This window comes from Podarcis liolepis, assembly GCF_965112155.1.
Source record: "Podarcis liolepis genome assembly, chromosome: 7".
Taxonomy (NCBI): Eukaryota; Metazoa; Chordata; class Lepidosauria; order Squamata; family Lacertidae; genus Podarcis; species Podarcis liolepis.
The window spans coordinates 78317927-78343594 of record NC_139561.1 but is presented as its reverse complement, the minus strand read 5'-3'; the positions used below and the strand labels follow the sequence as shown (position 1 = coordinate 78343594).

The window sequence follows — 25668 nt, the reverse complement described above, 5'->3', positions numbered from 1 at the left end:
AATTCGAAGTGGGGGGAGGGGACTGCCCAAAACAGCTTGCTGCTACCATTTCCGTCTCCTCTCCCTGGCTCAGTGTCCTGTGCTGGGGAACTGCCCACCCTCGTCTAAATCCAGCTTTGACAACGGACTTCAGCCAACAGACCAGGAAAACAAGAGTTGTTAGAGGCGAAACATTTCTGCCCAGAAAAGTCAAGAAAATGAGCATGCACACAAGTGGTGTTTATGTGACTTTTGGTTATTAGCCGTGACCCCCGCTAATTGATTTACGAACCTCGATTAGCGATATATGGCTGCCCGGTCCGGCGCGCTTCCCTCAGCTGCGCCACTCAGTCACGGCTCAGCAGAGTTTCACACAGCGGTGTAGAACTGTCACCAGCTTGATTCAGCTTCCAGACAAACACACAGAGTCCAGTTTGTCTATTTACAGCTTTTTATTCCGACATTCCCCCAGGGATTTCCTGGACTATTTGCAGCCATGCCAGACCTGCGTCTTTTCCCCACGGAACACAGAGTGGGACTGACTAACTCCCAAACTCCTCCCAGCTTCGAAAGCTGACGTCAGAATGCTGAGGCATCATGGGAACAACTTAACCAGTTAAGTTCCAACTCCAACACCCCCTCTTGCATCACATTCTGACAAGACCTTCTGAGTTCAACACCTTCCCCTTTGCCTTGTGCCCCTTCCCGGCATCTTTCCCAGGCACCTGTTGAACCCCTTCAACATCCCCAGAATCACACTGTGCGACACTTTTCCACGCACCTGTGACCTGATACCCTACTGACCCATTAGGGCCAGCAGTTGTGTCTTCTCCGTCAGACTCTTCCCCCTCTGACTTGACAACCCTTCCGTGAGCTTTCTCCATTACCGGAGATGAAGCCTCACACCTGGACACTCCTTTCACAACCCTTGGAGATGCCCAAACCTGCCCTGACCCCTGACCCTGGATCTGGTCCCCATCACCGGGTTCTGAACCCTGATTCTGGACCTGATCCCCATCACTGGGTTCAGCCACAGCCTCCCTTCTCCCTTGAGAAGACTTTGCACCCGTCACCTGGTGACGTATTTCCTTTTCCTTGAAAACCTTCTCCAGAGCAGACCCAGTAAACTGTGACCCTCGGTCGCTCTTGAACCCTTGCACCCTGGTGGAGAACCTTAGTTCCACCTCCGCAACCCAATCCTGGATCAGTTGCGCCACCTCCCCCTGTGATTTGAGAGAGAAACTCCAGCCAACCTGGCTGTGGTCACCTGTCAACGACAGCACATACCTGGCCCCACCCAGACTCTCAGACCTCTTGGGTCCTAACAGATCTGTGTGAACAAGCTCAAAGGGCTCTTTGGTTACTCTCCCAAACCCGGGAAAACCAAGCACCTTTGCATGCCCTGCACCCTTGGGACCTCCCGCATTGTGTGATTTTACACCCTTTTGTGCACCTGTGCAACTTTTGCACATCTTTGGGAACCTTAGCACACTGCGCCTGTGCTTTTCCAGCATTCCCACCACCCTCCATAGGTGACTCCAGAACAAAGAAATTGTTCTTGCTCTTCGCCATGTTGACCCGTTGTCGCCCCCCTCTGAAAATGGAACAGGTGTCATTTTCAAAGCACATTTTTGAACCCCTGCTTCGTTAGAGCAGATACAGATAACCGACAACTATTCAGTCCCGGCACAACGCAGATCTCTAGCTCCTCCTGTGAAGGAGAGAAAAAACACGTTAGCCACACCACAGACTGCTTTTTTGTGCTCCGTCTGTGAATAAAACAATTGTTCCTGTTGAAAACAGCCCTGCAGTTCCGCAGTTTGCCTATCAGGTGCTGCCTGATAGCAGAAACCAAAACACCCAGCGTGTCATCGTGTCCTGGCTGGAGTTGTTTTCACAGTTGCCATAGAAGCAACAAACGTCCCGCTGCCTCTGTCCTCGGCAGCGTCCGAAAACCGCAACATCCTGCGTTGCTCTGAAGACTGGACTTATCTCAGAGTTCCCAGACAACTCTGCAGCACGTATCTCCCGCTGCAGCAGATGGCTGGCCTTGAAGCCTGTAGCAATGACGAACTCCAGTGGAAAAACACTGCTCCGGGGCTCCTCCCAGCTGGCCTCCTTCTCTTTCTTCCGGAAAAGCACTCCTTGCCAGCTCCGCCCCCTCTGAACCTCCACTTCATTCCAGCACGTACAGTGGAAAACTTTAAACGTGCCTTTGGAAACCTTCCGCCCCCCCGACCTGCTCAGCAGCACTCCTTGTGGCTAAAGCATCAGGGACAGGGGCTCCAGCCATCTTTAGGCTTTTGTATTCCTTCTCCAGGGCTCTGGCCTCCTGCTGAAGCTTCACAGCAAATGCAGCACATTTCCAAGCGCCAATAGTCCCTTTGCCCCCCCTCTGGGGCCCACAGCCTTTCCCAGCTGTGCACCGGCTCTCACGTAGGTGATCAGCGCCATCTTGTCTTTCTGTTCTGAAGCAGCCATCTCCCGGCCCTTGCTTTCCGCCTCCAGCCTCACAAACACCCTGGAGCGCTGAACGGCCTCTGGCTTCCTGGCACCCAGAACAGTAGACTTCAGATCAGCAGCCAGGTTGCCCAACTTCTTAAAGTGAGCCTCCCACAGTCCTCCAAGACCTGGCAGCCTGCCATCCTCTTCCGTTCTCCCAAGGGGCCCCAAGCTGTACTCACAAGATCACCAGCTCATCCAGCACCCGTCCGGAGAAACGATTCCCTGCTGTTCTCAGCTCCTTGGCTCCACAGCAGACCTCTGCGTTTTCCAGCTAGCTGCTTTCAAACTCCGCAGCTGCTCCTTTGCCTCCTGCTCGACACCGCAGACTTCAAACGCATTCCAGCAGTATCTTCCGTGACAGTTTTACAAGCGATGATTTAGGATCCATAACCTGTGACTTTTGGTTATTAGCCGTGACCCCCGCTAATTGATTTACGAACCTCGATTAGCGATATATGGCTGCCCGGTCCGGCGCGCTTCCCTCAGCTGCGCCACTCAGTCACGGCTCAGCAGAGTTTCACACAGCGGTGTAGAACTGTCACCAGCTTGATTCAGCTTCCAGACAAACACACAGAGTCCAGTTTGTCTATTTACAGCTTTTTATTCCGACATTCCCCCAGGGATTTCCTGGACTATTTGCAGCCATGCCAGACCTGCGTCTTTTCCCCACGGAACACAGAGTGGGACTGACTAACTCCCAAACTCCTCCCAGCTTCGAAAGCTGACGTCAGAATGCTGAGGCATCATGGGAACAACTTAACCAGTTAAGTTCCAACTCCAACAGTTTAGCCATAACGTTGTGTTGGTTGAGGATCAATAAACTTTGTTGGAATCCTTGGGATTCTTTGGGTGCATAGCTTCTGAATAGCTCAGCTGGTTAGAGCGTGGTGCTGTCAATGCCCAGGTTGCAGGTTTGATCCCCATTTGGGATAGCTGTATATTCCTGGACTAGATGATCCTCAGGGTCCCTTCCAACTGTACCATTCCACAATTCTATGAGAAAGGTGAGTGGCTTGTTCTGGATGGGGGCTGCCCTGTCTCTGAAGGAGTAGGTACAATGAGCAATGGATACTCTGCAGTTGGAGCAGTTTTTGCACGCCTGTTACATGAACATAGGCCTGTAGTGCTTCAGTTAAAGCATCCAGAACTCCATTGCCAAATTTAGTCCAGAAATACATGCTGGACTGTTGTGATTCAGCAAGGGAGGCAGAGGTAAGTATAAAGCAATTGTGGCAACAGAGACTGTGGGATGCCTATCCTGGCTGCTTTACTTACCACCATAAACAGAACGAGCCAAATGCCCTCTAGATAGAAAATGAGTATGATAACCAACTCGGGAAGGCAGCTTGTCAGTATGTTTTAGGTTCTTCTTATGTTCCAGAACTGAATTCTGCTTTGACTTTGAATAAGTGTCAGCTAAGGGATCTACAAGAGAGGGACGCGGGTGGCGCTGTGGGTTAAACCACAGAGCCTAGGACTTGCCGATCGGAAGGTTGGCGGTTCGAATCCCCGGGACGGGGTGAGCTCCCGTTGCTCAGTCCCTGCTCCTGCCAACCTAGCAGTTCGAAAGCACATCAACGTGCAATTAAATAAATAGGTACTGCTCCGGCGGGAAAGTAAACTGCATTTCCATGTGCTGCTCTGGTTCGCCAGAAGCAGCTTAGTCATGCTGGCCACATGACCTGGAACCCTTTACCTTTACCTTTAAGGGATCTACAACTAATAGAATGGATCTACAACTAATAGGAAACACCAATTTCCCGCTTGGTATCTGCTCTTGAGGGCAGAGCATTTTAGACCAAACTCTCACTAGTTTCCTTAAGAAATGCCTTTACAGTAGTACCTCAGGTTAAGTACGTAATACATTCCGGAGGTCCGTTCTTAACCTGAAACTGTTCTTAACCTGAAGCACCACTTTAGCTAATGGGGCCTCCTGCTGCTGCTGTGCCGCCGGAGCACGATTTCTGTTCTCATACTGAAGCAAAGTTCTTAATCTGAGGTACTATTTCTGGGTTAGCAGAGTCTGTAACCTGAAGCGTATGTAACCTGAAGCGTATGTAACCCAAGGTAACACTGTATTGAGCTGCATTTCCAAGTGATATCCACCACACAAACAAACAATATTATTAGTAGTATTATTTATTGATTTTATATACCGCCCTATACCCGGAGGTCTCACGGCGGTTCACAGAAAAGATCAACATAAAAACCGCAACATATATAATCAAAATAAAAACAACAACCCTATAACACCTCCCCCCCCCCAAGAGCCACATTTTAAAATGGCGTAGGATGTCAATCAGAACAACCAAAGGCCTGGTTAAAAGGGAACGTTTTTGCCTGGTGTAGAATGAAGGCGCCAGGCAAATGTCCCTGGGGAGAGCATTCCACAGTCAGGGAACCACTGCAGAGAAGGCCCGTTCTCGTGTTGCCACCCTCTGGACCTCTCAAGGAGCAGACACACGAAGGAGGGCCTCGGAAGATGATCTCAGGATCCTGGTGGGTTCATATGGAAAGAGGCAGTCCTTGAGGGGTTGGCACAGGTGTTGCAGGTCACTGAAGCAGCTCGCTCACCCTCCATGTCCCTTGGTCCTATGAACACCATGAGACAGCAGCCCAGCCCCTGCTCAAACTATCCTGCAAAACACCCTCGAAACACATTCATTTGTGAGGCCTGTTTGCGAACACTTGGCTGAGAACTCCCAGTAGCAGCAAATGAGCATAAGATAACACAGAAAATAGTAGCTCTCGCTTAGGGTTTGCCATATTTCAAAAAACTGTAATTCCAGACACAAAAGCTTCATTTACTTATTTATTTTTGAAAAATCTAAAAATAAAAATTTGATTTTCAGCTATTTTTAATGCAATTTGCCAAAATCCACTCTCATACATGCAGATTTCCCCAGACATTCCAACGCTCTCTGCCCAGACACTGTTTACAAGGGCCAAATACCGTCTGTGTCTGGGAAATTAGAAGGGTGTGTGGCTATGAGGATCCATAGCTGTGTGACTATCACTACTGAGTGAAATCTAGAGCTGTCCCTATTTAATCATGCTGCAAATAGGGATGTTCTGTCACTTTCAGTTTTCTCCGCTCCCCATTTATCTATGATTAAATTCAGCTCTCCTTTTATTTTTAAATTCAGTCAGCCTTTTATTTCAGGGGCTGGCAATCCTAGGCCAGAGACCTCTCTATCTATTCCTTATGACTCTCCCCAGACTACACACATCACCAGCCCTGCTTCAAATCCTCCTTTGTGGAATCTACACACATATTAAAAAATGCTGTGAAAATGCTTGTTTAAAAAAAGGTTTTGGAAAAAAATACATCAAATTTTCCATAGCTCACCATCACCATCTAGTGTCAAATTTCTTTACTGCACTTTACAACACACTTTTTCTTTGTAGCTGTATAGCTGAGCCCCTTGTCTGTTTTCGCCTGGCTGGAATGTGTCCCTGGACTGTGTTGGGTAAGTAGGAACAGCTGGGACATATGCTTCCCTCTTGGAAGCACACCCAACCTGAGAAATAAACAGCAAACTTGAGAAATAAACTTGCACTACAAAACATCCATTGTGTAGCTTGTGCAACCTGACATCTCAGCCAGCTGGCCCTGTCTTAATCAAATTATGGCTTCTGATTGATGGCTTCTGGTTTGGAGCGGAAGATTCTGCAGACGTCGCTGGCAAAGCAACACTGATCTTGCACCGTGACCTAGCTGAGCGGGACAGAGTTGGGGGACCCCTCCTGCTGCCCAGAACTGTATTCCTTAGAAGGCAGTCTGGGGAGGGATTTATACCAGTGGTGGGCGGAGCCAGAGGCAAAGAAGTGGGAGGAGCAAGGAGTGTGAACTACATTCCAGTTGTGCAAAAGTCATTCAATCTCCACATCCATGTATTCACACATCTCCACCCTTCCTCCAGAAAAACAAGAGGCATTTCATAGTTCAAGTGTACATGTCATTCCTGCAAAATCACTTGAGGAGGGTGCGAGTCAAGAACTGCGAGGGCTGCAACCTGAGGATAAGGAGTACAGACTTTGGAAAGTCCTGGGGGCCACATAGAGACATTTGGTGGGCCGCATTCAGCCACCAGGCCCGAGGTGCCTCATGTCTGTAGTGGAGCAATTTTTGTCTTGTCTAAAATCACTGCTGAACAGAGTCTCCAAAGGCTGCTTTGTAAACCCCACTTGGTGAGTAAACATTTTGTCCCTCTTGTGGGGTTTTATTTGCCAGGCATTTGCAATTGTTTCATCACATTTGTTCTACTTAACAATATTAGATCATTCTTGTCTCTCAGTCTTACTCCTGTTTGAAGAATATGATGTAGTTTTTATTGCATTGTGTTGAGTGAAGAGTGGATTTTTCAAGGAAGAAAGGAAGGAAGAATTCAAGGGACATCTTCCATGTGTTACCTTTGCTCTCTAGTTGTAGGAACATGGAATCACAGAACTGTAGAATAGATTACCATTGTTGGAATGTGTTATGTACTGAAGTTCTCACCCTGGGCCAGCAGGGGGATGCTGTAGATAGTGATGCAAATGAAGGATCGAAAAGTGACGTTCAGTGATTGGATCGAAAAGTGACGTTCCGTGATTGGATAGTTTTAGAAAATGGCAACAGTTACATTGTTCTGGAGCTCTATATAAGCAGGCTGACTGAGCCCCTCAGTTCTGTTCCAGCTTACAAATAAAGAGCTGCTTTGGAAGAATCGCTGTGTCGTCTTATATGTTTTCCCACAACCTAACAGAATGGATTACCATTCTTGATATTGTCACAAAAGTTGCCCCCCCCCCCATCTGCTAAGTGGTGGCAAGAGCCCATGGGGTTCCAGGCACTGACTCAGAGTCTGTGTTCCTTTGGAGAATTGAGAGATGGTGGAGACAGTTCTAGCTTTAAGAAATATGCTTAATTCACATTTTTACCCCTAAAATCTGCATGGAGGGAGTCCACATCTTACAGAAGAGTCCTTTCCAGAGGAAGTCCAAGGCATCTCTCTTCCCCTGCCTTTAGCCAGCCTGCCTAAGATGGATCCCAGTCCTTCTTCCTTCTTCTTATTCCCAGCAGCATTTGCTCAAAACTCTCTTTTCCTGTCAGCTCACACCCGGTTCCCCTGGCAACCTTCCAAACCCCCAGTCTCTGTTCACACCTCAGGGCAGGGGGGAAGGATGGTTCTCTTGCACTGCCAATGGCCCTCTAGAGCCCCCTATTGTTCCTTAATGGGAACAGGTCATTTTGCATAGGCTTGGCCAGTCATTTTGCATAGACTGGTCAAGGAATTCCTATGCAGCTTCAATTCTCCCTTCATATCCCAAATAATCAACATCCTAGCATTTATTAATTTCTAGGGTTTAGGGGTCCACCAAAATCTATAACAATATTATAATATTGAATATGTAGTTTATGAGTTGTCTCCAATGCCAGTCCTATGGAGAGTAGTCCCATTGAAGTTAATGGGCATGGCTAACTTGGGTCCATTGATTTCAGTGGCTCGGATCTGCTGATGAATGAATGAAATCTTTATTGGAAAAAGCTATAAGCCATCACAATTGGTCACGATGCGTAGAATACAAATAATTGATTTAAAACTAAACAACAACAACAACAACAATAGCAAAGCATACATACAAAAATGCAAAAATTACACCTGCGTACGTTAAGCACTCCACTTCTCACATTCCCCTTATGATACCTGTCTTGGTGCCTAGCTCTCAACTTACTTGCAGCCAAGGCAAATTTTGCAACCAGTGCAGTAGTAAATACGTTATTGCCAGCCAGCAAAATAGAGATTCACTCAAGGGGAGTTCAGTTAGAAAGAGAGTAAAGGATGCAATTGAGGAATTCTTGTCTAGGGGATGCTTATAAAGGGCATTGTAACAATTAGTGTTGAATGTCCTCCATGTCTCACGACTCACAGATGCAGAGCCTTTGGTACACAGGGTATTCCCATTAGATATGCAGAGGGCATACAATGAAGCATGAGATTAATAAAGTACTCCTCCAGCCCAAAAGATGTTTTATATATCCTAGCATATATTAATTTCTAGGGTTTAGGGATCCCCCCAATCAATAACATTATTATATTGAATATGTAGTTTATGAGTTGTCTCCAATGCCAGTCCTATGGAGAGTGAGACCCATTGAAGTCAATGAGCATGGCTAACTTGGGTGCATTGATTTCAGTGGTTCTGCTCTGAGTAGCGCTTAGTTGGGTATCATTAGGGTTGCCATACATCCAGCAACAGTCGGCAGCAGTGTCTTGTCGGAAATAGGCAAAATGTTTGGGAAAATCCAGGTGTATGGCAGCCCATGTTGGCAGTGCTGTTTTTGCAAATTAGCCATAAGATTGGCTCCAAAAGTCTGGATTTTCACCATTTGAAATATGACAACCCTAGCTATAGCCCTTAGTATTTTGCCATCACAGCCCTAACTCCCTTCCTTCCTTCCTTCCTTCCTTCCTTCCTTCCTGCTCCACAACACAGCCCTTCCATACTGAAATGCAGGTTTCAGCAGTTCAGGTACTCCCCAATCCTCTTCTCACCCCCATATCCCAAGGATGGTGGTTCCCAGGACTGCCAGGAGAGGGCAAAGTTGAGGGCTGAGCCCTTGGAACCCTGACTCCGGGGTGACAGGCTCTTTTGCATGTCCAAGGTTAACATCCTCATCCTGATCAGAAAAGAGGTTTGGCTTGGCAGTGCTTCTCATATTGTATGAAAAGCCATCATCCTTCCAATTGCATTTGCTGCCGGAGCAGCAAGGCCCCGACTCACTGGTGATATTTATAGGGCCGAAGGACTGGCTCTTTATAACATCGCAGGCGGAGCGCTGGCAGGTCCTGAGAACCATGCGCATGGAGCTGGATCCTGTTGTGGAAGAGAAGGGAGGACAAGAAAGACACAACATGTTAGGTATGGAGGAATGTTGGCCCACTTCTCCCAGCATGAATTGAGATGCCACAGGGAATTGTGAAGTACATGGAGCCTGAGGGCGTAACCCACACCCATGAGTTATTAGGAGGCAGGGCCCCCACACCTCTGGAAAAGAGGCCTGTTTTGCTTCAGAGTGGCATTTTTGAGGCGAAATGTTTGTGTGAGTAAGTTAAATTACTCCAGGAGGCAGATTCTGACATCGTAGGTGGTTGGACTAGATGTCCCTTGGTGTCCCTTCCAATTCTACAATTCTATGTTCTATGATTCTATAATGTTTGGCTTTAAGAAGTATCTTAATTGTTTATTTTAACTGCGCAATATATTTTATTCTGTTTTCATTCTGCTTTGTGTTTTTTATCTTGTCACATTTGAACCTGAGTAAGATGCATTTATTTCATTTAGAAAAAGCTTGTCACATCCCATTTTCCAGTGTGCCCAAATCCTCAAAGCAGCTTGCTGCAGATTTATTATGATGATTATTATAATAATAAAAAGATGGTACAATTAAGACATCATCTCACCAAAAGGCCCCTTGCAATCGACATAAATAGAGAGGGAGCCACAGTGAAGCAGTAATTCAGGTTTCACCAACTTGCGGCTGTCCATATGTCATGGACTCCAACTCCCATCAGCCCCAGACAACATCTAGAGGGCACCAGGGCTGGCATAGGCTGCTGTAAAGAAAGCAGTCTTCAAGTAAGACGTGGGCAGCAGTGTTTGAATTTAGCCAGGCACATTTTGCACCTGCTATCGGCTACCTGTGACCAAGTGTCAGGATGACACCTAACATCTCCACCATCTGGAGGTACCTGCCTGGAGAGCCCTGGATCTTGAATGTTTTCATGCACTAATACCACATCCTGTAGAATTCTATCTGTTATATTTTGATCTGCACAATCGGAATGAATTTCAGGAACCAAAATGCATTTTCAGGAGCAGGAGCAGCGAACAACGTTCTAGCTAATTGTTTTTGCTTGTCTTCACTTTCCTCACCCCACTGCCCTGCTCACAGTTGTTAAGAATATTCTTACGTTATGAATGGTCCATGTCGCCATTAAGAAAAAGAGGTAGGAATAGGACAATATATATGTGGACTCAGTGGCGTAGCGTGGGTTGTCAGCATCCGGGGCAAGGCAAGTAATTTGCGCCCCCTAACCCGTGGATTTGCGCCCCCTAACCCTAACCCCCAGATGTTGCGCCCGGTGCGGCTGGCCCCCCTGCACCCCCCACGCTATGCCACTGTGTGGACTTTCCCTGGATGAAGAGATTTTTCTTCTTTGAGAACTTAAAGTTCTTAACCTAGCTCAAGGTGGCCATCTGAACTGGCCAGGGGTTTAACTGAGAATCAATCATAGTCATTCCGTCATTTGGAAAATAAGACTTTAGAGCAAGTAGACATTCTGTTTTGGCGACTGTCACCTTGGTTTAAGGAGCCATTGACACCTTGATTATATATCAAAGTTTCTAACACGTGGGCAGGTGAAATTGTTTTGACCTTCTGCCTAAAACTTAAGTGCATTCCATAGCCAATTTACCATCATGGAGAAGGAAGGCCTTGTTTCTGGTCACCAACCATCACTTCTTTGAATTAAAGCACAAACACACCCTTTAAATAATGTTTTTAGAAGGGAAGCAGGGCATGGTATGGTAAAATTAGAGGTCAAGAGTGAAGCAACTTTATCCCATAATCTGAGCATTGCACCCACCTAATCTCCAAGGGAAGAGGGGTGTTGAACAGTTGATGCCAAAGTATGCTTCCTAACAAGTTCTAGCCTTCCGCAACCACCAGTTCTGATGGTGGAAGTGAGCCCAGTTTGCGGGGAGGGGGAGTATTTCGGAGGGCAGGAGCTGTGGAAGAAATTTCCTAAGCAAACTCACCTCCTCCATCTATTTCAACACTAATGTTCATGCTGCCTTGGTAACACCGGTCGTAGTCTTTGCTGCATTTCATAGTCTCCTTGATGCTTCCACTGCTGCCCCAATCAAAGCCCGAGTAACACTGGTTGGAGCCTGTTACTGGAGTAAGAAATCAAAATGAAGAGCTGTAGTGGGTCTGAATTGAAAAAGGCCACTCCCCTTTGTAGGAGTCTCTCCCTATTCCCTGTCTCTTAAATAATGATAGGGGGAGAATATTTTGATTTGCTTTGCATATCAAAGTGAAGCTAATTAATTTGCCCTTTTCAAAGCAATGGGTATCTTAATCGTACTCAGAGTAAACCCACCAAAGTGAATTGGTATGCGTTTATGTGGATGCATTACGTGAAGTGTTATCCTTCAAAATCCACACTTTCCTGAATTTTGTGAGGCAGTTCTCAAACTTATAGGTGTGTGCAATTTTTGCACATATTAGGAGCTGATGCCCCTGCTTTCTCTACTTGCCAAACCCACCAAACCCTTTGCCAAACCCCACACCTGAACAAGTACCTCCCCTTTACCCTCACTCACCCCTCGCCTATATCCCCCAGCTCACACAACCCCTGCAGTGCACCCTATATTCCCACTCCCCTCATAGGTCCCTTCAAATCTTTCCTCATGTTCTCGCTGCTAAATTACACCCTAAAGCACACAGTCTTGTACATTTCTTGGGAAGCAGGGTTACCTTTTCTATAGCACGTAAGCCCCAGAGTTGGGGAACAGGGCCGCTTGCCTTAGTAAAGATAAAGGGACCCCTGACCATTAGGTCCAGTCGTGACCGACTCTGGGGTTGCGCGCTCATCTAGCTCTATAGGCCGAGGGAGCCGGCGTTTGTCTGCAGACAGTTCTGGGTCATGTGGCCAGCATGACTAAGCCGCTTCTGGAGAACCAGAGCAGCACATGGAAACGCCGTTTACCTTCCCGCCGGAGCGGTACCTGTTTATCTACTTGCACTTTGACGTGCTTTCGAACTGCTAGGTTGGCAGGAGCAGGGACCGAGCAACAGGAGCTCCACCCCGTCGCAGGGATTCGAACCGCCTACCTTCTGATCGGCAAGTCCTAGGCTCCGTGGTTTAACCCACAGCACCACCTGAGTCCCTAGCCGCTTGCCTTAGAAATTTCCAAAATTGAAGACAGTGGTATCTCTGGTCAAGAACTTAATTTGTTCCGGAGGTCCGTTATTAAGCTGAAACTTTAGCTAATGGGGCCTCCCGCTGCCGCCGTGCTGCTGCTGCACAATTTCTGTTCTCATCATGAGGTAAAGTTCGTAACACGAGGTACTACATTCGGGTTAGCAGAGTCTGTAACCTGAAGGGTCTGTAACCCAAGGTACCACTGTACTTCAAGGCAGCCTCCCTATTGACCACCTCCTGCCAAACAAGTGAAACTGTGAGTTCTCATTTAATGGTCAGGTGGCCTATTAAAAAAATACCTCTGTCCTCTATAGGGGTCTTGAGAACTTCCCTCATTTCCATTTTCGCATTGCAAAGGTCATCAAAACAGTAGCTCTCGTCAAACTGGATGGTAAAGTGTTATCTTCAAGCCTCCCTATTGACAACCACCCGCCCAACAAGTGAAACTGTGAGTTCACACTTTCCTCTCTGGTGGCCCTCTACACACCCCCCCCCAAAAATACCTTTGTCCTTGATAGGGGTCTTTGAAACTACCCTCGTTTTCGCATTGCAAAGGTCACCGAAACAGTAGCGCTGGTCGAACTGGATGGCAAAGTGTTGGTCACCAGAGGTGATTGATTTTGTTTCATCCATAAGGTCTTTGCTGGCGCAGCCTTTGTAGCTCATTATCAAAACCTCTTTATCTAAAAGGCGGGGGAGGGGGAGAGATGTATAAATACAAACAATAGATTGATGCTGTGGCAGGGTGTTCCAAAGACCTCACTTTCACAATTCTCGCTCTGCGGCTGATTTATTTTGGTGGGGTTAGGGTTGCCATATTTCAAAAACTGAAAATCTGGACACAAAAGTTTCTGTTTTTGGCCAAAGTTGTTAAGCCTTTTTGTTTTGCCCAAAGTTGTTGATGCCCGGATACAGTTGTACCTTGTTTTGTGGCCGGGATCCGTTCTGGAGCCCCGGCTGGTAGTCGAAAAGGATGCAGGGCAAAGCACCGTGTCTGCACACACACGTGGAGTGGTTTGCACTTCTGTGCATGCACGAAGCGCGATTTAGTGTGTCTGTGCATGCGCGAGAAGCAAACTCAGAAGTAACCCATTCTGGTACTTCCGGGTTTGCCGCGGACATTCGGCGGAATGGATGCTGGACAAGGCGGACGTTCATGGAGGTATTGCTGTATTCCAGTGATTTCTACCCAGACACTGTTTGTGACGGCCGAATTCCAGGAATGCTTGGAAAATTCCAGATGTATGGGCAACTCAATGCAGGGTGGGGTGGCTGCCAATCCCCCCTTCCCCTCCCGCTGGTTCATGTCTAGCTTGGTGCCATGGGTGGGGGTGATTTTGGTCATGTGAGTGCCCCTAGAACGTGCTGCTAGTTCTTCCCACTTCCTACTTCTTTCTATTTCCTCATGACAGGCTTCCTGGCAGCTGTTTACCTCAAAAGCCTTATACAGCTGAGTTGGAAACCAGCCCAAGAATGTGACCAAGCATCTGTGGGCCACGTGTCTGTCCTGTGGTGCAAGGGGCAGAAGAATACTGGATGGTGCAATGGGTGTGGCTCTGTTGGAGCTGGAACTTAACGAGTTAAGTTGTTCCCATGATGCCACACCATTCTGACGTCAGTTTTCGAAGCTGGGAGGAGATTGGGAGGAGTTTGCCATTCTCACTCTATGCTTTGAGGGGAAAAGAGCAGTCCTATAATGGCTGCAAGCAGTCCTGGTTTTTCCGGAGATTTGTTGGAATAAAAAGCTGTAAATAGACAAACCGGTGCTGTGTGTGTTTGTCTGGATGCTAAGCCAAACTACGTGACAGTTTACACCGCTGTGCGAAACTCTGCTGAGACGTGACTGAGAGCTGCGCAAGAGGAAGTGTGCCGGGCGGCCATAAACCGCTAATTGGAGTCGCAAATCAATTAGCGGGGACCGCGGCTGACCAACAAAGTTCAAGAGGCTCTTCCCATAGAACGGCAGCCTGCATTCTACCCATGCAAAATCCAGAGCTTTTCTACACTCTCACACCTCCAAATCCTCCTCTGAGGCAAGTAAGATGCATATTCATTTCAAGCATGCAGAACACAAGGAAGGGCTGGAGCCAGAATGGCGCTTTCCCAGAGGAGTAAAGAAAATGCTGAACCAACTTAGGAAGAGTGGCTGATTAAATTGATGGATTATACTGAAATGGCAAAAGTGATGGGTGTAATAAGAAACTGGGGGGGGGGGGTTAAAGAAAAGGGGAAATTTGTAGAATATCTGAAAAGTTCTGGCATGCTAATAAGTTCATTAGTAGGATTAACTTAAATATTACTAAGATAAATGAAAGAATAACTTTAAAATGGGGTAAAGTGGAACATGCAGTGTTAAAGCTAAAGTAGAAAAGGAACCACAAAAGGGGTTGGGGAAAATAATATATGTGTTTGTAAGATGTGTATTTGTAATCTTGTGAAAACTGAAAATAAAGTTTATATATATAAAAAAGAACACAATGGAAGTCTACACCAGCCTCCCCTTTCCTTTCCTTTCCTTTCCTTTCCTTTCCTTTCCTTTCCTTTCCTTTCCTTTCCTTTCCTTTCCTTTTTGCCCAGGAACTGTGGTTTATTCTAATAAACGAGGACAGTGGTTTTCAACTAGTGTGCAGTGGCACCCTGGGGTGCCTTGAATGATGGTCAGGGATGCCATGGGCAACATTGGCCTCTGTCCTTCTTTCTTTCCTTCCCTCCCTCCTCTGATGTGCCCTCTCTCGTCTCTGCCTCCCAAAGGCTTGCACAGCTGTTTGTTGCAGCAGCCCTGGCTATAAGCTCCTCAGATGGATGGTGCCTCAGGGGCTGGCCAGGTAGTGCTTGTTGCCAGGAACTGAGACGGCCACGGAGTAAGCAAGCAAGTAGGTGAGGAAGCCCAGCCAGTCTACCAGCCCTTGCTGCTGAGAGTGGACAGACTAGTGGGAGGCCAGACAGCCAGGCGCCACGCTGGCCTTTCTTGTGCTTGCTGTGTACAAAGCTTGCCTGGGAGCTAAGTGCCTGTTGCTGTCACTGCAGCCTCCCAAGGTAAGGTGCTGTCCTCACGTTCGCCTTTGGCCAGTCTCCGTTGGGCCACTAAGGCTGGACGTATCTTCTTCCCAGGCCCCTGTGGGGCAGTGTGAGAAGGCAACTCTCTTTGGAGTGGGAGGGAGCGACTCAGACATCAGCAGCTACCAGAAGCAGGGGCGAAGGAAGGCATTGTGACACCTGAGGCTACATAGGGCGCATGTGCGACATGGCTGTAGCGGCGAGGGAGGGATCCCACCGCTGTCCGTAAGGCGATGGAGCAGCGCCAGCGGCAAACCACTTTGTACAGCGCATGTGCGGCATCGCTACATACAGCGCATGCGGTGTATGTAGCAATGCTGCACATGCGCTGTACAAAGTAAAAAAACCAAAAAAACAACAACCAACATGTGCAAATAGAAAATAAAATGAATCAAAACACATTTTAAATACCTCAATTCTGAATGCATGCAAAGCATCATTTCAGGCCCCAGGTAATCCCGCTGGGAATTTTAGGGATTGCAAGTAATTTCATGCTTTTCCTCTCTCAAAAATCTTGCAGCCACACAGGATTCATCTGACAGAGCAGCACTTACCAATAGTCAATGTAAGTTGTGCATCTGTGCAAACATTTTCAGCATCGGAGCAGTTTCTAATGCCACCTCCTGTGTAAGTATTTGACGTGGTGTTGCCCTTGCGTGGAGTGGTAAGTTTCACGGTGCTGGAGCTATGACACTTCAAGGCAGAAATTTCTGAAAAGAAGTGTGGGGAGAAAGGGTATGAGATGCTGGAGAAGCTATTAGCAATGTCTTTCTGCCTTGAAATCACCAGGGACTAGAAATAGGTTTCCCCCTTTTAAAATGAAAGCAGAAGTTCTTAGGAGGCAAAGATTTGCGCCAAATCCATGTTCTGACCCGCAGGCCCAAAGGAAGGGCCTGAGTGAGTGGTTTAATATGTGGATACGAAAGATGGATGTCAAAAAGGCCAGTCCTAGAGCTTTATTAAATGATAGAGTTGGATGGGACCACGAGGAGCATCTAGTCCAATGCCAGATATTGGATTCCAACTCGCACCAACAACAGTCAGATGTAAACTTACAAAAGAGAACAATGACAACCAAATTATAGGTATTAGCCCCAACCCCAACAAGGTATTGTAGTTAAGCAAAACTTAACCTAATACTTTATTTATAAAAATGAAAAATAAAGTTTTCTACCTGGGTATTCTTTCTTTTCGTCTCTTCTTCTGTTTTGTGTCTTATCTTACTCTGTGCACTTGTAATTACCGTATTTTTCGCTCGATAACACGCACCCGACCATAACATGCACATATTTTTTAGAGGAGGAAAACAAGAAAAAAAATATTCTAAATGAAACAGCGGATGTATGATTTTTGTGGTTCATGCTGTGGCCACAGACATGTGATCCGACAGTGAGTTTGGGGTAGCCCAATGCAAAAATCCCGAGGATCCATGTGGATCCATGCTTTGTAACCACGTTTTAAGTGGGGAGGGAAGGAAAAGCACTTAATAGACATATGGAGAACAAGAAACCCTCTTGAGAGAGAGGGAACCTTCTTCTCTCAAGCAATGATGACCTGGACCAGAATTGATCAAATTTGGATTACTAGTGGGATGGCTCCAAAGATTAAAAAGGTAGAAATCTGCCCAAAAACCTGCTCCGACCATAATGCTGTGAAGATGGAAATGAAACTTACAACAACTGGTCAATTCAGATGGAGAATGAATGACACTCTCTTTCGTGACAAGGAGATCCTCATGAAGGCCCAAAAAGCTTTAAAGGACTACTTTGAAATAAACTTAAGGGCTGATACTGAGAAAAGAGTGATCTGGGACGCAAGTAAAGCGGTGATGCGAGGCTTTCTGATTCAACAAAACTCAATAAAAAGGAAGAAACAGAATGAGAAGAAGGAAAAGATTTTGGAAAAGATAAACGAAGGGGAGAAAAAATTAAGAGCAAAACCAAAGTCCCAGGAAATACTAAGAGAGATTAAGTTATATCAAGTACAATATATGGAATTGATGAACCAACAGATTGAGTGGAAGATAAAGCAAATGAAACAAAAGACATTTGAATCGGCAGATAAGTGTGGCAAACTCCTGGCATGGCAATTGAAGAAAAGGCAGAAACTAAATACAGTTACAAGTCTAGAACTGGATGGAATGAACATATCTAAACCTAATGAAATCAGAAATTGCTTCTTAAGTTATTTTAAAAAGCTCTATACTCAAGGACCGCAAAATGAAGAAGATATAGACAAATTCCTTGACAAATATGGATTACAAAAAATCTCTCATCAGAGTAAGCTGGATCTGAATCAGAGAATATCAGAACAAGAGATAGAGGCTGCCATTCAGAAAATGCAACTGGGCAAATCTCCAGGACCAGATGGACTGACTTCTAGATACTACAAGTCTTTGAAGGAATGGTTGATCCAACCGTTAAAAGAAGTCTGTAATGAAATTTTAGAGGGAAAAAAGGCACCTGAATCGTGGAAAGAAGCGTATATTTCTCTCATACCAAAGACAGAGACTGAGAAGACTCAACTTAAGAACTACCGCCCAATATCACTACTTAATGTGGATTACAAAATTTTTGCAGACATTTTGGCAAAAAGGCTTAAAAGAGTGTTGATGGAGAAGATTCATAAGGACCAAGCAGGCTTTCTCCCAAAAAGACACCTATCAGATAATGTAAGGAATATAATAGACATTTTGGAAAAGCTAGAGGTGAATATAAATACTAAAGCAGTATTGATTTTTGTGGACGCGGAGAAAGCCTTTGACAATATTTCTTGGAGTTTTATGATAAAGAATCTTCATGGGATGGGGGTAGGCCAAGGTTTTGAGAATGGTTTGGGTGCAATATACTCAGAACAAAAAGCGAAGTTGATTGTAAATAACGTACTAACTGAGGAACTTAAGATAGAAAAGGGAACACGACAGGGGTGCCCAATTTCCCCATTGCTTTTTATTTCTGTTCTGGAGGTTTTGCTGAACATGATTAGAAATGACCAGCAGGTTAAAGGTGTACAGGTCGGAGCTAAACATTACAAGTTAAGAGCATTCGCAGATGACTTAGTATTGACTTTGCAAGAGCCAAACACTAGCACGAAAAAGGTATTAGAAATAATACAACAGTTTGGCCAGGTAGCTGGATTTATGTTGAATAAACAAAAAACTAAAGTTTTAGGAAAAAACTTAACAGATTTGGAAAAGGAGAAATTCCAAGAGGAGACAGGGTTGACGGTTGTCAAGAAGGTGAAATACCTAGGGGTTTATTTGACATCTAAAAATGTGAATTTGTATAAGGACAATTATGAAAAATGTTGGTCAGAAATTAAAAAAGATCTAGAAATATGGTCAAATTTGAAATTGTCAATGTTAGGCCGAATTGCTGTGATTAAAATGAATGTATTGCCTAGAATGTTATTTTTGTTTCAGACCTTGCAGATTCTCGACAAGATGGAATGTTTCAAGAGGTGGCAGAAAGATATTTCGAAATTTGTCTGGCAGGGCAAAAAGCCCAGAATTAAATTTAAAATATTGACAGACGCTAAAGAAAGAGGGGGTTTTGCCCTGCCGGACTTAAAATTGTACTATGAGGCAGCAGCTTTTTGCTGGCTGAAAGAATGGATGCTCCTCGAGAACACAGACATTTTGGACCTGGAAGGTTTTAACAATGCTTTCGGTTGGCATGCATACTTATGGTATGACAAAGTCAATAGTGCCTTTAAAAATCACATTGTTAGAAAAGCACTGTTTAATGTTTGGATAAGATATAAAGATCTGTTGGAAAACAAAACCCCTAGATGGGTGTCACCAGTGGAGGCCAAAGCAGTGAAGAAACTCAATATGGAGGTCGGATGGCCGAAGTATTGGGAAATTTTAGAACAGGATGGAGATAAGTTGAAATTACAAAGTCATGAGAAATTGAAACATAAAGTACAAAATTGGTTTCAATACCATCAAATAATGGAATTTTTTAAACAAGACAGGAAAATTGGTTTCCAGGTGGAAAAATCAAAACTAGAGACTGAATTGTTAGAACCCAATACTAAGAATTTATCAAGAATGTATAATTTGTTGCTGAAATGGAATACACAGGACGAAACAGTCAAATCGGCTATGATCAAATGGGCACAGGACGTGGAAAAGCACTCAAGGAACAAGGAAAACGCGTGGGGTGGGTGGAGAAGGATGCTGTTAATAATGCAGAAGAGGGGTATAAGAGGAGAAGGCTCCTCTCCTCTCCCACTTTGCTCCTTTAAAGCAAGCAGGCTCTCTGTCCCTCTCTCCTCCCCACTCAGCGGCTCTTCTCCCACTTTGCTGTTTCAAAGCAAGCCACGGAGGAGGGAAGGAAGGGGAACCATGGATCCTCTGCTCACGACTGCAGCAGATCCTCCCGCCATCCGTAGGCATTTGCTCCATAACACGCACAGACATTTCCCCTTACTTTCTAGGAGGAAAAAAGTGAGTGTTATGGTGCAAAAAATACGGTATGCACTTTTTATCTTTTAATGAAGAATATAGAGAATAATAATGGGGAAAACCTACAGCACAGCGTAGGTTTGAAAGTAAAGTTTGAACCAAAAATATATATGGGTGGAGGCAGTCAGCTCCATGGGAGCACATTTCACAGTTCCTGGTCTGACTGCTTTTACTGCCCTTGCTTAGAGGCAGGATACAGATTCTTGGCTGACAGCTGTCACTCAGCAGAAAGAGCTGAAACATCCCCTCCCCACTTCTCCCTCTTCAGCGGGAGGGGAGCAGAAGGCTCAGGTCTTCTTCATTTCCTGCTTCTCCATGGGTAAATTTCCCCACAATTTAAAAAAAAACCACTACACTAGGCTGCTTAGTCATTGCCTCTCTAAAGTACTGAGTGCCAACATGAAGCAAATCAAACCATATTCATTTTCTGGGAAAGCTCCTGGGGGACATGACTCTGCCTTCTCTTTAATTGATGCAGCCCAGACCTTCTCCTCCTCGCAGACAGGGCTAAACCCACATCACAGAGAAACTCCTCCCCACCAGCACTCACAAAACAGACGGGGGACCCTCCCACTGGGGTGGGGCTGCTCGTGAAAGCTTTGTACGCATCACAAGAGAAAAGCAGATTTCAGCAAAGACAGATTTCAGCAATAGCCAGTCCACCTCGGCCGCTGGGTCCCTTCTCCCACAGATGGAGAACCCACATCATAGAGACACTCCTCCCAACCAGCAGCCCCAAAAATGTGACTTAAGCAAGTCATACGACGTTCACTATCTAGGAAACATCCGGAGTAGGGTATGTAGTAGTAGTATGTCCTCTTTTTCCTTGAAATTTCTGTCTGGGAGGATGTTTAAATGTCCAGGTTTCTCTTTGTTACTTTGTTACTTTGTTTACATTAATCTAAGAAAAAATTCTAGTGTATTAGACTCAGATCTAAGGCACCCGGCTAAGTGAATCACAACAGAGCTGCAGCTTAAACTGGCTACATACTATGTCATTCATTTTTCTTGTTGCTGAACTAAAAGGATGCTGGCTCAGCTACAAGATCTTGAAGAAGGAGTTTGGAAGGGCAAGAGTTAACATCCCCCTGCCCTTAAGGAGAGTCCTTATGTACATGTTAAATGCAGAAATCCTTTGCCCAACATGGGGCTCAAACCCATGACCCTGAGATTAAGCTTCTCATGCTCTACCAGATGAGTCATTCCACCCCCTTGAACCCTTTTGGTTGCCCCTTTCTGAACTTTTCCCATACACCTTAGGATTCTTTCTTGTTTTTCCGTGCAAGTCTAGTTGGCACCCACCCAACCACCCAGGTCTGCAACGAGGAGACATCCCAATAGCAATAGCTGGTACCTGAAATAAGAAAGATCATCGCCAGCAGTCCTTGCAGCACAACTGTTGCAGCTCTCCATCTCAGTGCAACACCCTCCATGGTCTGAAGCCGAGAGTTTCCTGATGAGTCGTGGAGGAAAAGGTAAAGCAGTCTATTATCTGAGAGAGTTGGTCTGTTTGGTTATATGTATATCGTGCACAAGCATGCTAGCTAGAGAATAATAGGAGGGACTTCCTGAAATACGAGAGCAGTTCTGGTGAGGACAGGATTACATAAAGAAGCAGGCAGCTGTCCAACAGGGGCGGGCCCATATTTTCATATTTATATGCAGTCCCTGAGTGATGGCCAACCAGCTGCGCTGGTGCAAACGAAGGCGGGCCTCTCTTGCTCTCCTCGCCCTCTTCTTCCATCCTATCTTCCTCTCCTTTTTCTTCGTCTGATGTTCACTCCATGGCTGAGTCACAAAGACAGTCGGGTGGATGTCTAGGGGTTCCCACCCTCCTTTCCCCTTTCTATTTTTCTCAAGCAGAAAGACAAATTCATAGCTTCATAAATCCTCCCCTCTCTTTCCCCCAAACTGGAGAAAAGCAGTGGACTTAAAAAATAAAATAAAAATAAAATTCTAATGCAAAGCAATTTCCTTCAGCTTCCAGTCTCCAAACCTGCCTGGAGGAGATGCTTTTAGGATTTCCAGTTCCTTTTGCCCATTTCGTCCGTTTTCAGACAAATCTCGCTGTGAACTGTAAGGTGGAGGATGGGGGGAACTGTCAAAAACAGCTTGCTGCTGAAAACCTCCCTTACCTCTCCCTGGCTCAGCGCCCTGTGCTGGGGAACTGCCCACCCTGGTCTAAATCCAGCTTTGACAATGGACTTCAACAGACTATGAAAAGAGGACTTGCTAGAGGCGAAATGTTTCTGCCCAGAAAAGTGAAGAAAATGTGCATGCACACAGCTGGTATTTAGATATAACTGTGTTGGCTGAGGATCAATAAAATTTGTTGGAATCCTTGGAAGAAGCGGCTTTTTGGGTGCATAGCTTCTGGATAGCTCAGCTGGTTAGAGTTTGGTGCTGTCAGGGACGGTGGGATGAGCCCTCCGCGGGGTGCCTTTTCGTCACCCCCTCAGAAATGGCACCCAGGGCAGCCCGCCCTCTTCCTCTGCCACTGCTCTCAGCCTCTCCGATGGATGATCACAACATCAGAGAAGGGCAGCACTGCTGCCCCTCCCAGGCTTCCTCCCCCTGGGTCTGCTGCTGTCGCCCATGCGCCAAAGCCCAGCCCCAAAGTCCAGCCCGGACGCGGCTTCCCTTGATGGGAACTATAGGTGGGGGCACAAAAATATGTGCCTGGGGCATTGGCCCCAACAGCCCCCCTCCTGTTACGCCATTGTGTCCAGTGTCTGCAAGCAGCAGATCATAGACACCAACTCCTAGAGGCCGAGGTATATTTGTCACCCTCCGTATGATATTTGAGGAGGCTGGTGGCTCCCAAAGCTGATGGGCTTAAAAGAGAAGACTTATTTACCACCATAAACAGCACGAGCCAAATGCCCTCTGGATAGAAAATGAGTATGATAGCCAACTCTGGAAAGCAGCTTGTCAGTATGTTTTAGGTTCTTCTTATTTTCCAGAACTGAGTTCTGCTTTGACTTTGAATAAGTGTCAACTAAGGGATTGGCTCTTCTGGATAGAATCCAGAATGGACCAAGGAAGGTTATTATTATAAGGCAATATAAAATTAGGAAATGCGTAAGAAAGAATCAAAACGGAGGATTCTCAGAAAAGCTGAGGGAAGTAAAAAAAAAAATGTATCTGTGAAAAATATGTGTGTTTTTTATAATTTTGTATTGTAAAATTAATAAAAATATTTATAAAAAAACAGAATCCAGAATGGACCTACAACTAATAGGAAACACCCCCCCCCCTTGGTATCTGGTCTTGAGAACAGAGCATTTTAGACCAAACTCTCACTAGTTTCCTTAAGAAATGCCTTTATTGAGCTGCATTTCCACAACACAAACAAACAATATTATTATTATTATTATTATTATTATTATTATTATTATTATTATTATTAATTGAATTTATATACCACCGTATAGCCGGAGGTCTCAGGGAGTTTCACAGAAAAGATCAACATAAAAACTGCAATATATATAATCAAAATAAAAACAACAACCCAATAACACCCCCCACTCCAGAAAAGAGCCACATTTTAAAAGGGCATAGGATGTCAATCAGAACAACAACAGGCCTGGTTAAAAAGGTATGATTTTGCCTGGTGCCTAAGGGTGTATAAGGAAGGCACCAGGGGAGAGCATTCCACAGATGGGGAGCCACTGCAGAGAAGGCCCGTTCTCGTGTTGCCACCCTCTGGACCTCTCGAGGAGCAGACACACGAAGGAGGTCCTCGGAAGATGATCTCAGGATCCCGGTATGGCCCTAGCTTGGCCAGGTCATTTTGCATAGGCTAGTCCAGGAATTCCTATGCAGCTTCAATTCTCCCTTCATATCCCAAATAATCAACATCCTAGCATTTATTAATTTCTAGGGTTTACGGGTCCCCCAAAATCTATAACAATATTATTATAATGAATATGTAGTTTATGAGTTGTCTCCAATGCCAGTCCTATGGAGAGTAGTCCCATTGAAGTTAATGGGCATGGCTATTAACTTCAGCTATACCAGAAGGAGTGTCTCCTCCCCCATCGTTCTGCCCGGACACTGAGGTCCAGCGCCGAGGGCCTTCTGGTGGTTCCCTCACTGCGAGAAGTGAGGTTACAGGGAACCAGGCAGAGGGCATTCTCGGTAGTGGCGCCTGCCCTGTGGAACACCCTCCCATCAGATGTCAAGAAAATAAAGATCTATCTGACTTTTAGAAGACACCTGAAGGCAGCCCTGTTTAGGGAAGTTTTTAATGTTTAAGTTTTATTCTGTTCTGCTGAAAGCCACCCTTAGTGGCTAGGGAAACCCAGTCAGATGGGCAGGATAGAAATATATTATTATTATTATTATTATTATTATTATTATTATTGATTTGAGTGGATCTGCTCTGAGTAGAACCTGGTTGGGTATAGCCAGCCGTATTTTGCCATCATAGCCGAAATCTGTGGGGTCGTGGGAAGCAAACAAATTGCTTGGTTTTGGGAGGGAGAATCAGACCCCAAGGCGGTGGTTATCCAAATAATTTTTTTATTTTATAGATATGAGCCATACATGCTATTGGTTGGGACAGGTCACTGTCTTGGAACCCCAACTCCCCAGCTTCCTTCCTTCCTTCACCACAACACAGCCCTTCCAAACCCAAATGCATGTTCCAGCAGTCCAGGTGCTCCCAAACCCCCTTCCTCACCCCCATATCCCGAGGATGGTGGTTCCCAGGACTGCCAGGAAAGGGCAAAGTTGAAGGCTGAGCCCTTGGAAACCTGACTCATAATGATCATAAGACAGGTATGGGTTGGTGGTGCTCCTCACACCATAATTGGTTGGGTTTATTATCTTGCCATTGGAATTGCTGCTGGAGCAACAAGACCCCGACTTGCTGGTGATACTTATGGGGCCAAAGATTTGGCTCTTTATAGCATCGCAGGCTGGGCGCTGGCAGGTCCTGAAGATCATGGACGTTAAGAAGGTTGCTGTTGTCGGAAGGGAAGGGAAGGGAAGGAAGGGAAGGGAAGAAAGGCAAAAAACATTAGTTGCCCCTCTTTTCCCAGCATGCAGTGGGACGCCACAAGGAATTGTGAAGAACATGAAGCCTGAGGGGTAAACCAAACCCATGAGTACTTAGGGGGCAGACCCCCCTACACGTCTGAAAAAGCTGCCTGTTTTGTTTTAGAGTGGCAATTTTGAGGGGGGAAATCTGTTAAATTCTTCCGGGGAGCAAACTCTTAACTGACATAGCGTTTGGTCTTAAGAACTATTTTAATTATTTATTTTAACTGTGTCGTGTATCTTATTCTCTTTTCTCTGCAAAGCGGGATAGGATCCGCTTACACGGCAGCAAAGCTTTTCAGTGAGCTGAGCCGGGGAGGAGGGAGAGAATGAGAGCCCGATCACTTTAAAGCAGCAAAGTGGGAGAGGAGAGGAGCTGCTTACAGAGAGGAAAGGATCGTGTCCTTCCTGCTAATTCCTTCCTAGTCACACTGTGTGCAGGCTCCAGCCCACCCAGCTCAGCTTCCAGCAGCTAGGAGCGCAACTGACAGCTGCCTCCATCGCCTCCTCTCTGTGCTCTGGTGCTGCTGCTGCTGCATCCAGGGAAGCGTGCTAGGGGTGCGCAGGGAGCCGGAAAACAAGCAGGTGGGGGAGAGAGATGGGGGGCTGGCTTGGGCGGGGGGGGGAAGAACTTTTGCCTTC

The 25668-nt window shown here is 46.0% G+C and overlaps 2 protein-coding genes and 2 long non-coding RNA genes across 4 annotated transcripts in view; 2 read left to right on the top strand and 2 right to left on the bottom strand.

Moving 5' to 3' along the window:
• The first annotated feature begins 65 nt into the window (after positions 1-65).
• Positions 66-3325, top strand: LOC310712562. Its single transcript, XR_014528942.1, has 2 exons — positions 66-224; positions 3274-3325. It is a non-coding gene; the product is annotated as an uncharacterized lncRNA (long non-coding RNA).
• Positions 3326-7980: 4655 nt separating this feature from the next.
• On the bottom strand, positions 7981-21619 carry LOC310712484 (uncharacterized protein). The gene is made up of 5 exons (XM_083515597.1): positions 21338-21619; positions 16070-16225; positions 12962-13141; positions 11290-11427; positions 7981-9345 (listed from the first exon to the last, which is right to left on the bottom strand). Exons 1-5 carry the CDS (start codon positions 21414-21416, stop codon positions 9020-9022), a joined length of 879 nt encoding a protein of 292 aa, XP_083371723.1. The 5' UTR covers positions 21417-21619; the 3' UTR covers positions 7981-9019.
• Positions 7981-25668, bottom strand: part of LOC310712465 (uncharacterized protein) — a 42081-nt gene continuing 24393 nt past the window's right edge. The window contains exon 9 of the mRNA XM_083515553.1: positions 7981-8916. The gene's annotated coding sequence lies outside the window, so the exon portion shown is untranslated. The remainder of the gene's footprint in view (positions 8917-25668) is intronic.
• Positions 20375-22333, top strand: LOC310712537. Its single transcript, XR_014528904.1, has 2 exons — positions 20375-20779; positions 21275-22333. It is a non-coding gene; the product is annotated as an uncharacterized lncRNA (long non-coding RNA).

Bases quoted from the DNA above. Each gene is read 5' to 3' on its own strand.
- LOC310712484 (XM_083515597.1), bottom strand. From the start codon at position 21,416: ATGGAGGGTGTTGCACTGAGATGGAGAGCTGCAACAGTTGTGCTGCAA. The intron at 16,226-21,337 runs GTACCAGCTATT...ACTTCTTTTCAG, and splicing joins GATGATCTTTCTTATTTCAG to AAATTTCTGCCTTGAAGTGT. The intron at 13,142-16,069 runs GTAAGTGCTGCT...CCCGCCTTTTAG, and splicing joins ACAACTTACATTGACTATTG to ATAAAGAGGTTTTGATAATG.